This window comes from Aulonocara sp. 'chitande type north' Nkhata Bay, linkage group LG12, assembly GCF_057382095.1.
Source record: "Aulonocara sp. 'chitande type north' Nkhata Bay isolate Kocher_YH1m ecotype deep benthic linkage group LG12, A_spYH_male_GT1.1, whole genome shotgun sequence".
Taxonomy (NCBI): Eukaryota; Metazoa; Chordata; class Actinopteri; order Cichliformes; family Cichlidae; genus Aulonocara; species Aulonocara sp. 'chitande type north' Nkhata Bay.
Window position 1 is genome coordinate 403821 of NC_141355.1, and position 9791 is coordinate 413611.

Genomic DNA, 9791 nt, shown 5'->3' on the forward strand with positions numbered 1-9791 from the left:
AAACAAATTTCTCTAACATTTATTAAATGTAGTTGTTTTGGAGTTCTTAAGAGAATGACAATCTAGTGTAAAAATAATCTTGTTTTGGGCGTTCCAGCAGGAAAGTTGTGCTGGACTCCAGGCTCTACCATCACCTCTGATTTAAACAGATTTTTCCCTACACTGACATTATTTAAATGAGTTAAAACCAAAGTTTTAAGAATATAGGTGTCAAGTCCTGACTAACGACACCATTATTGCTAGTAGTGGTGGACATACCGTGGGCAAATAATAGGACCGATCACAGTTTGGGTTTCAGGCTTTTCAGCTGAGTGAACAAAGTAAAGCCAAACTTCTCATTCATTCAGAAGGCAGAATAACAACAATAAGTGTAGCAGCTTCTGAAGTATATTTCAGTGACAACTATATTTAGGCTAACTAGAGCTAAAGATATAGTGTCACATCTTAAAAGCACAAACACTTTATTCAGCTCAGAAGGCAGCGGTAATCACAGCAAACAGTTGTTTGTCTTCAGAGTGTACAGGCCTGCTAGCATCGCTCCAAAGCTGTCTTTTAAGTCTGCTGCCTGTACTTCCCAGAGGTGTTCAGCCCGCTTTGAATGCAACTTGGCTACCAAAACGCGCTCTCTTCCCTCTTTCTTTTGCATGTTCTGGTTCGCTGTTTTGTAATCAACCCGAGTTCTTTCCAAGCTTTCCTTAAGGCAGGGAACTAACACCGGCTTCTCTGATCTTGGATGCATGTGTATTTAAGCAGGAGTGTACATGTGAAATGTATTGACCTCTTTTTATGTTTGACTGTGTTTTGTTTTTTAACCCGTGCTCCTTTGGCTACAGAATGACACAAATAGGAAACACTATATCAGGAGTAACAGGCCTGCAGTCAGTCTGGTGGACGCTTGTGATGTTAAGCCCCAGCCTGTTGACTCCTGGGTCTAAATGCATGCATGGTAGGTCTGAAAAATTGAAATCGCAAACAGGAGAAACTCCTCGCACCTTTCATGTTGCATCCTTTTCATCCTCCGCCTGCTCCTCATTTCTGCCTGTTTTCCTCTCACCCTCACACTTTGTCATGTAGACTTGCTGTCACCCTGCACCCAGATCAGTCAGGTGGAGAAATCACCTCTTTCTTTGCATAGAAATTACATTGTAAACAACTTTTGAGGATTTGTTTTGCGTAGAATTTGAAAGTGCAAGAAAACAAATGGTTAATATTTAAACCTCCCCCAAAAAACTTCTACTCTCTGTATCACATAAAAAGAAGGGTGGTGCTGGTCCTCTGTTCACAATTCAGCACCACCCGTCTCATTCAAATGTAGACCTATCCTCACTCATTGCTTCCCCCTGACAGTCTTTGCTGAAATTGGCAGCAAATGATGAAGGGGAATCATTCTTCTGCACTCTTGAGAGATCCTCCAGGGACTCTGTTTTGCCTTAATGAAAAGCAGCACGGAAAAAGAAAAAGATACACACACACACACATACTATGTCTGCAGTTGTCGTACACGACATATCTCGGGTCAAAGCGAGACGATTTCAGATAAAGAACTCATGCAAGTTGATAAGCTGATGGCAGAAATCAGTGTGTATAATATGCAGGAACCCACACAAGTTTGCACTCCCATATATTGTGTTTGGAGAGGAGACACGATTCCGAGTGCATATATTTTAAGATCTGAAGTAGATGATTTGAAAGTTTTGTGTTTAAATTTCTGGTATGAGTGATTTCAAATAGGCTTATGTAACTTAGATTATCATATTGTGTGTAAGTTACAGAAAGAAACTTTTCTGTGGTTGAGAGAGAATCAAACACATCTCTACTACTGTTTGTTTAAATGCTGTTTTTCACCATTAGAGATAAACGTTTATTAGAAGCCTCTCTAAACAGTCATGTACCGTACATTAGTAGCATCCTTAAACATGGATGCTTGGTTAGGACCTGTAGGTGTCACACTGTAACACAACCGATACCCAGTTTTTGTTTTGTTTGTTTTTTTGTCAGTGTGCTGCCAAAAGTGCTCTGCTGGTGTCGTCACCGTCACAGAACGCAAAACTGAAATCCAACAACCGGAAAGGCTCAGACAAAATAACACTTTTACAAAAAACTGTCCCAGACACCACTTAAAGTCTTCTGCTTAGAGTTTGTGTGATCGTACCAGCTGCCACCCAGCCTGTCTCCTAAAGCAGATGTTACTTGGTTGTTTGTTTTCCTTGTAAAGCAAAATAGAGGACACAAATGTCAGGAAATGACACTCTAGGCATACCCAGTTCATTAAATGTGCTGGGTAGAAGAAGCAGTTCCTCATCCAAGAAATCGTATGAAACAACTTGGGTGTGTTTTGTGTGCATTTACTAGTTACAGTACATTAGCAACAGTTTTCTTTAGAGTGTGATTGACCATTTAAGCTGATCTGGGTGAGCTTCAGTAACTGCCTCACTGCTGTCGTCCTGTCCTCTGCCAGAATCCTCATGTCAGACCTCACTGCCTTTTTCGTTGACAGCATTTTATCTCAGTCATGTTCATCACTGGCCATTCAGTTCTTTCATCTCCATCCAACGTACTGTCGTAGGAAATACTTCAAAGGCTAGATCTTAGATAGAATGGTATGGTTTTTGGTATTTGTTGTAATTTCCAGCTACAGGTAATGATAAGGATGAATCATCAGGTGAGTCGTCTTCACTTCATTTAGCGCACGCAGGATTTCACACAGCACATTAAGCATCTGTTTTGCTGTCTCTCGCCTCCATTCTCCATCTGGATTGACATGATTGACGCTTTAAGAGTGACACAATTTTTCAAGTGCTGTGATAATGCCATATGATTGCTGACAAGAAAGAGATTCAAATTGGCATTCACAACTTTTAATAGTAACATGCTGTTTCAACGCTGAGAAAATCTGTTTTGGTGTGATATTTTTAAGGAAATGGCTGGTGATATTTTTTTGTCTTGTTGTCCCACTGATGTCCCTGCACAGTACACTAGCAGCTGAGATAGATGCATGCACACATTTGCTATTTACTGCTATGTGTTATATAAGACACATCCATCCAGGGACAGTGACAGAAGACAATGTCATGTCCTCTAAATACTTAAATACTAAATACTAGGATATAAAAGTATGCCACAGGATTAAGGATGCACCTGGTGAGTAATTTCTTAGTAGACTAACCTTAGAAAATTAGACAGCCCAACTAGTCTAAAACTAAGAAACACTCAAATATTAACTTAAATTTGAGAAACGTTTAATGGAAAATGTCAAAAACTAATAACAAAGCCATTTTACAATAATGAATCATGCTGCTTAACTGTGTAGCACCTTGCATCCTGCATTATCAATATTACACGTTATTCTCTAGACAGACAGTGAAGAAGAAAAAAACACTTAAACCGATGTTAAATATGGTGTGAAAGGAGTAGCAACTCTACTCTAAGGGAGAGCCCATCCATCTTTTGGAGAAAGCGATCAGTAGTGTTAACAAAGAGATGAGGCCTGGATTAACAGATTTATCGTGTTTCTCTACAGCATTGTGCCATCTGCTGGCAGATGGCTGCTTAACATTTGGTACACAATAATTTATGGCATTGTTAAAAATTTTAATTGAGGCCAATTACATTAAATTACTAGTAAGTCTGGTACAGACTAGTGACAACAGCGACAATTCACGAACTCGCACAAAATCTGTCTAGCAGCTGGATTGTGCCTGGAGCATATGGAGTTCAGTAGCTTCCACTTATGAGTGGAAACTATTTTGTAAGAGCAGAAATACTAAACCAAAAAATTGAGCAGGGAATTATTTTAAATGAAAAAAAGACAACATTTTAGTTTTTGTCTTTTAATGGGCTCTACAGACAAGAGTGCGAATATGAAATGTTTCCAGCCATGTCCTTTAAATAATTTAAAATTGAAGTATTCAGATTTTTATCACTGATAATGTTTTTTTTGGAGGGGGGGGGGGGGCATTTTGTACTGAAGCTCATCATTTACTGTTGCTTTAAACTGATTGTCTCTCTTGTCCATGTGCTTCAGGCTTAAAATAGCAACTCTGTGACGCTAGAAGAGGATCTCCCATATCACCACTGCCATTTCACATGGAACTCATCTTTGGAGTTGGACTTTGTACAGAAAAAGGGGATTTCACAAAAAAATTACGATCACAACGGCAACTACCCAGCAGCAGCCAGCATTCAGTCATGCTTTTCAGAGAAAATTTAAAAAAGAAAAAGAGACTACTCCTACTACTTTGTCATATCAACATTCCCACTGGACATCATGTGAGTTTTACAGTTCTGACTCTTGTTGAGCACAACCAGTGACAAAAAACAGACCGAGACCAATGCCGGCGGAACGATGGATATGTGATGGGGAAAGTGAAGTAAGCAAAGAAAGGAGAAATGGGATGTGTGTTGGAGAGAAACCTGATGGAGGAATAAAATGTTTTTATTTTAGCCTGCATCAAATTTTGTAGGTTGTGGAGAGTATCAGAGTCTGGTATTTTGATGTGATGGGTTGGAACAGATGTGTTTGAAGGTCACCGAATGTTCGTTTGATGGGATGGAAAAGGAAAGAAAGCGAGCCTAAGAAGAACTGTAGCATAGTGGCAAAACGTGTACTCCCAGCAGGACCCACCATGAACTTAAAATCCATTTGGGTTCACTGTGTTTTTTGAAGAAAAAAAAAGTTATTTCAAAGCCTTGCTTTGATATCAAATGTGTCAAACTGGTGATTGATGTCCATTTTTATAAAGTCTGAGGAGTCTGCAAGTTCTAGTCTGGAGGAAGGCAAGTGACATAGTGAGTACACGGGATGATGTTTCTGTTTGCACTGCATCACAAAAGTAAGAGAAAATGGAAACAAAAGCAACAAAGACTTCCTGTTTAACTGTGGTCGACACAAATGAGCCAGGCGGCGTGTCGACTTTTCTTCACAGAGCCGTGATTACGTGTGTAACCACCAGGTTTGCGTAGTGATGCAGTTTCATGGTTTCCCAGCTGGTTGCTGTATGTCAATGATGTGTATTAAAGAGGATATAAGAGTTTTTGTTTATAAATGATTTGTGCTTTTGAAAAGACAGGCATAAGTTCTTTTTTGTTGGAAAGATGGATCCAAAAAGGATTTGTTTTTGTTTTTTTTGTTGTTGTTGGGTTTTATATAAATGTATATTAGGCTCAAAAGGAACAAAAGAAAAGAAAAGAAAAAGAAAAATGAAGGAGAAAATGACATTTACTGACTTCTTAGTTGTATATTAATATCACATTGTTTGGAAAGCACATCTCATTTGATAGAAGTTCATCATGTTTGTAAGCAAGAAATAACCACGTAACTTAAATGTGTGTCAGTTATCGTTACACAGCCGATCACCTATTTATATTTTGTGTTTAAAAAAAAATGTTACAGGAAAAACAAAATTTATCTGCAGTTTTCTTTATGAAGGCGATGCATCTGTGTTTGACTTCATCTCTCTGGAGGGGTCAGAGGTCACACAGCTTGATAAGAGGTGGCAGTGTTAATCAAAGTCGCGTTTCTTTCCCCAAGCAAGTACCATCGACTCTCCGACACCAGTACATCTTAAAGAGAAATATTCAGTCGTGAGCATGAAGAAAAATCTGTACAGATGTTTATATTCTATTCTTTCCAAGTGCCAGGTTTTGTTTTTTTAATTTTGTCGTCTTTTTATTTGTGTGTGACGTCATTCGGATATTAACTAAGTCCTTCGTGTGCAGGAAGAGTGTGCAGGTGGATGATTAGGTGTGGTTAGAGGCAAAACAACAACAAAAGAAGGTTGCATCCCTCTGTACAAATTCAAACATCAAGTTTGACCATATAGTATATATTTTTACAGCGTTACAGGGTGGGCAGCTGAGATGCAAGAAAAGGGCCGTGGAAGAGAATCCAATCTGAGGTTGTTTCACTCGTGCGTCATCAAGGCGAATGGCATGTGCCTGCGTTCAAGTATGACTTTTCTTTGTGACGTATGTGACTCTATGAAGCTTGCATATTTTACACAGTGTTTATAAAGATGTACGTTGTGGTAAAAATCAATGAACTACAAAACAAACAACTTATTGTATAAATTTTATTTTCACAAGTTAAAAAAGAAAACACGATAATACCCAGCATCCCTTTCGTGTGTGTGTGTCCTCAGACGTGTGTGCTGTCATTAGACCCACATGACTGTCTGTTCCTAACTGCACTACGCAGTGCCACAACCAAAGGATCTGGAGTTGTATTTACACACATTTAAAAAAAAAAAAAAAACAGGGGGTTTAGGTTTTGTGGATGTGCTGCCCTTATGTACATTTACAAAATAAACATGGACACACACACACACACACTAAATCAAACAGGCCTACCTGTGTAGATATATCTGAATCAAGACCGTCAAAATAAAGTAACTGTACTACTCAGTAGCAGATGTGTTTGTACCTATCATGTGCCTTAACCTTTTCCATGGTAGATAAAGATAAGTGTTTTATATAAACTCTATTCCTCCCCTTCAGCTGTCATCTCTCCATTCCCTATGTTCACCTTCTCCTCCCCCCCTGTCAGCCCCTCTTCTCATTTTTCCCTCGACTCCGCCCATCACTTCATGGATCCTGCATCATCACCACCACCACACCCAGCCCGACCCTCACCCACTCCCAGCCCCTGAGTAGTTTAGACTGTTGGTGGCTTTCTGCCCTCTATTACATTGTATTATAAACTTTTAAAAAGATAGACTTGTTGGAAGAATTGGTTTGATTTCCTAGAGGAGTACAGTTGTTAATGCTTTCGTAGCGAGCAGAGGCGATGCCACAGTGACAGAATGTATGTTAATTTTACTAATACCCAGAGGCAATTATTACGCTTGTTAAACATAACGGAAAAATACTGGTTTGTAGAATATAAATTTGGTGTGTTTTCAATAAATCATGCCTGGAAAGAACTCTTTGCTCTGCTCCGAGTCTTGTTTTATATCATGTGTGATGAATCCACCCAGGTTATTCACTCACATCGGAGTTTCATTTAATTCTCACAGGGAAAATTTTACTGTGGAACTACCTTTCAACCAAAGAAATATTTTCAATGAAAATTACTGAGTGGATTATTGATACCAAGTGGGATAGCAAAATTCCGAAATGTATTTCATCATGGTATTGAAATCACCTTCCTGATAAAATGCTTTCTGTTACACCAGGAATGTTCACATTAACTTAAAATTTACTTCAACACAATAATAATTTAAAACATGGGGAGAGTCCGGTGAGTGCACATGAGGAACGTGCTCAGAAATCAGGACTCATCTGACCAACTGTCCAATTCTGATGAACCTGTGTGAACTGTAGCCTCAGTTTCCTGTTCTTAGCTGACTGATGTCTTCTGATTCAAGGTTCTGCACGTCATGGTGTAGAGGTGCTCTTCTGCACACATTGGTTGTAACAGAGTTGCTGTTGCTTTCCTGTCAGCTTAAAGCAGTCAGACTACTCTCCTCTGACCTTTATGACTTCTGTCATCAACGATGCATTTTCACCCAGAGAACTGCCGCTCACTGGACATTTTCTGTAAGCTCTATAAGGCCAATCATCTAAAATGCATTTAGCCCAGCCATGTGGAGGCTCAGAAGCAGGGCCATATCCAGAGGTTTTGAAATGGGGTGGACGGACCCGTGGGAAATAAATTAATATCAAAAATAAGAACCAAACAAAAGCAGTTGAACATTGAGTTATAAAGTTATTAATGTGCACAGACTTCCAGCCTCCAGCGGCCCTTTAACAGTATGGGGCCCCAGTGAAGCACAAGTCAGATAATGGCGCTGTAATAAGACATAGTCTGGTTACAATGGTAAACATATTTACCTGTACGAAGTAGGAAAATAGTGTCTCACACATTGTTCATCCTTTAGGGAATTGTAGGCAGTGGAACAAACCACTGTGAGGTACATGAGGGGGGAGTCCCTCTTTTAAACCTTACAAAATTAATGTTTTCCATTTGTAACTGAACCAAGAGCTTAAACTGTTCAAGAGACAAAGATGCTGGTATCTCCCGGGGTTAGTGTTTTAAATCTGTACCCAAAGAAAACAGCAATCTAAGCAAGAGGGTCTTTATTCTGAATGAAATCCAGCTTTCAAGTCAAAGGAGGCTCCATCTCTTTTAAGATATTGTGTGAATTCAGAACAAGAAGGCCATTTTTAAAAATTACGATCTCACTATTTTACTAATGCAGAAAAACAGTACTTTTTTTGGTCAAGTACACATACACATGTTAACCTTTGGCAAAGGAATTTGTGCATATACACCCTTCACACAGGATGTTTTGCAGCTCACTGGGCACACGTGGAACAAATAACATTAACTCATTCAGTCCTCTCAATAAGCTGTGTCACTACATAGGATGCACCACAACCAGGATCCTAGATCTCATAGCCATCATTAGTGTCATTAACTATGCATATGCTTTAATGTGGTGTTAAGACACGCTTATACTGTGAACAGTAATTCACATGACAAGTTACAACAATTGGTAATGGTTTATAAATTAGTGCTCAGAAAAATTATTATCTGAACACTGTACTTTTGTTTTTAGAGCATGATGTAGCACCTTCACTGCAGCATGTAAGACAGAAAATTACAAAATCTGTTCTCTAGACTAACAGGAGTGTTGCATTGTTCACACGGTGGACTCTAATATTTTTTTTTACAGAGGGCTAAGAGTCATTGATTTTTACATGAAAAAATGTAACTAGCTTCACAGTTTTCTGGTGGAACTCATGCAATAGTCGCTGACGTCGTTCAGTCTGGTTTATCACAAACAGCGTTCCACGGGGGTCAGTACAAAGCCCCATCCTGTTCACTTTGTAAATAAAAGGTGTAGATAACTGGGGCAGTATTATCATAAACCCTGAACTGATAATTAGTCAGTTAATTCAGATACAAATAACTGCATGTTCTTCTCCAGATCACACATGAAAAATCTAATAAGTGTGATGTATGTAATATTAATATTATTTATGTGACCAGAGCCAGCCCAAAGTTTTATGAGTAGAATTTCATTTAAGGCCCCCATCCCTAGCCAAACCCATCAGAAAGTGCGTACCCCAGCATCACCAATATTAACATTTCGTGCATACGTGATAATTTGTGCATTATGCATTTAATACAACCATTATTTAGTGGTTTGTGGATTAGTTGTGTTCTGGAAAGAAATAACCCATCAGACAATGAATTTTTAAAACCAGTTGACTGTTTTAATTGTTTTTTAAGTGTACAAATGAACAAAACAGAAGCAAAGAATTGAAAAAAGGCCTGAATATTATTTTTTGCATCACAAAGAAAATGTTTTTTAATAGACGATATTAAATAAATGAAACAGTCTGACTAAGGAACTGACAGGAGAGTAACAACAATAATACCTGTGGTTTTTAAACATTACCTAAGCTCACCACACAGTGACTGAACTGAAGGTTTGTTTGACACTTCTGGTTAACTAATGCTATTAATGATAAACGTTAATGATGAATAAATAGTATTTAATTCCTGAGAGGGACAAATCTTTTCAGTTAATATTGCAGCCCACCAATTTTTTTTAATTAATTTATTTTTTTGATTGTGCATAAACGTGAGCCCAGCTCGGACAGTGACAATCGTGAAAATCATCAAATTAGTCTCATTAAGTTGTCTGTTAACATATTTATCGAAAATATTGTGCTTTCTCCGGTATGATTACCTTTTACAAGAACCCACTAAAATATGGCATGTCATGTGGTCTTGGGGGCCCCCTGCTGGCGTAGTGTGGCCAAACCTAATTATGTCAGTAATT

At 38.6% G+C, this 9791-nt stretch overlaps 1 protein-coding gene across 6 annotated transcripts in view; it reads left to right on the forward strand.

The window, feature by feature from the left end:
* The window catches only part of arvcfb (ARVCF delta catenin family member b), a 251388-nt gene extending 244468 nt beyond the window's left edge, over positions 1 to 6920 (forward strand). For all 6 annotated transcript variants that reach the window (XM_086313099.1, XM_086313100.1, XM_086313101.1 and 3 more), the window contains 2 exons: positions 834 to 946; positions 4025 to 6920. In XM_086313099.1, coding sequence (XP_086169225.1) covers positions 834 to 935 — 102 coding nt within the window. In that variant the 3' untranslated portion in view covers positions 936 to 946; positions 4025 to 6920. The remainder of the gene's footprint in view (positions 1 to 833; positions 947 to 4024) is intronic.
* The last annotated feature ends 2871 nt before the right edge of the window (positions 6921 to 9791 follow it).